Source organism: Cyprinodon variegatus, unplaced genomic scaffold (assembly GCF_000732505.1).
Source record: "Cyprinodon variegatus isolate N-32 unplaced genomic scaffold, C_variegatus-1.0 Scaffold1842, whole genome shotgun sequence".
NCBI classification, from domain to species: Eukaryota; Metazoa; Chordata; class Actinopteri; order Cyprinodontiformes; family Cyprinodontidae; genus Cyprinodon; species Cyprinodon variegatus.
The window spans coordinates 75,701-76,970 of NW_015152295.1; the positions used below are offsets into that span (position 1 = coordinate 75,701).

The 1,270-nt window shown below is 52.0% G+C and overlaps 1 protein-coding gene across 1 annotated transcript in view; it reads left to right on the forward strand.

Annotated features, from left to right (window-relative positions):
• The window catches only part of LOC107104678 (eukaryotic peptide chain release factor GTP-binding subunit ERF3A-like), a 17,893-nt gene that overhangs the window by 14,128 nt on the left and 2,495 nt on the right, over positions 1-1,270 (forward strand). Inside the window, exons 7-10 of the mRNA XM_015404729.1 lie at positions 492-636; positions 793-966; positions 1,039-1,128; positions 1,200-1,264. Of these exons, the coding sequence (XP_015260215.1) occupies positions 492-636; positions 793-966; positions 1,039-1,128; positions 1,200-1,264 (474 nt within the window). The remainder of the gene's footprint in view (positions 1-491; positions 637-792; positions 967-1,038; positions 1,129-1,199; positions 1,265-1,270) is intronic.

Below are 1,270 nucleotides of genomic sequence, written 5' to 3' on the forward strand. Positions count from 1 at the left end.
GTTCATAAAAATGTTTTAGTGCAGCAGTAATGATCAGAGCTGCTCTGTTCCTCCTGCATAACCATCCATCCTACCTGCTTTATTTAACCTTTGGAGTTAAATTAAACTCCTTGATTTATTTTTAAATGTCTGCAGAAGCGATGGCAGCTTGCAGGTAGCGTCTGCCCCCCTCATAAAACTCCTGCATCAGTTTCTCTGATTGGTTGACGCTCTGGCGTCCAGCGGTTTATATTTCTGAACTCCATCATCAGACGCTGTGAAGCTCTGACAGGACGTCTCGGCGCCGCCTGACGGCGTCCGCCATTGAGTCGGACGCTTTGACACTCAGAACACATTCGCTGTGAACTCGCCTTCAGTCACGGGAGCGATCTGCTGCTCGGTGGAGGTTTCTAGTTAAAAATGATTTTACAGACGTCAGCGTCTCATAAACGAAACATTTTTCATTTTCTTTCTACATTTAAAACCTGATTTAGCTGCAGTTTAAAATGAAGCGAGTGTAAAAGGCTGATCCAGAGTCAGCTGTGCTCAGAGATGTTGATCTGTGCTCTCCTGCAGGACATGGGGACCGTGGTCCTCGGGAAGCTGGAGTCGGGTTCCATCAGTAAAGCTCAGCAGCTCGTCATGATGCCCAACAGGGTGAGATGTTCCACCTACAACCTTCACACTAACATGGCCGCTAATCTATCCCAGATTATTGGATTTTAATCCAGAAAAAACAATCTTTTAAAACAAACATTGGTTCTGGTTCTCCTCCCCATCCCTCCCTCTCCTGACCCGTCTGGGTCCATGCAGCACGTGGTGGAGGTTCTGAGTCTCCTCTCGGATGACGTGGAGACGGAGGACGCGGGTCCAGGTGAGAACCTGAAGCTGCGGCTGAAGGGGATCGAGGAAGAGGAGATTCTGCCGGGCTTCATCCTCTGTACCTCTGACAGCCTGTGTCATTCGGGTCGGACCTTCGACGCTCAGGTACGTCCGGCGGCAGTGGTTCCGCCGCTCGCCTCCCAGACGCCGGTCCTGATGTCCCGCTGTCCTCCACAGATCGTCATCATTGAACATAAATCCATCATCTGTCCGGGTTACAACGCCGTGCTTCACATCCACACGTGCATCGAAGAGGTCCAGATCACGGTAAGACGCCGCCGCCTCCCGTTGACCTCCTTCTGGAGCCCAGCCTCCTGCTAACGCGCGTCTCCCGGCAGGCTTTGATCTGCCTGGTGGACAAGAAGACCGGAGACAAGAGCAAGACGCGTCCGCGGTTCGTTAAGCAGGA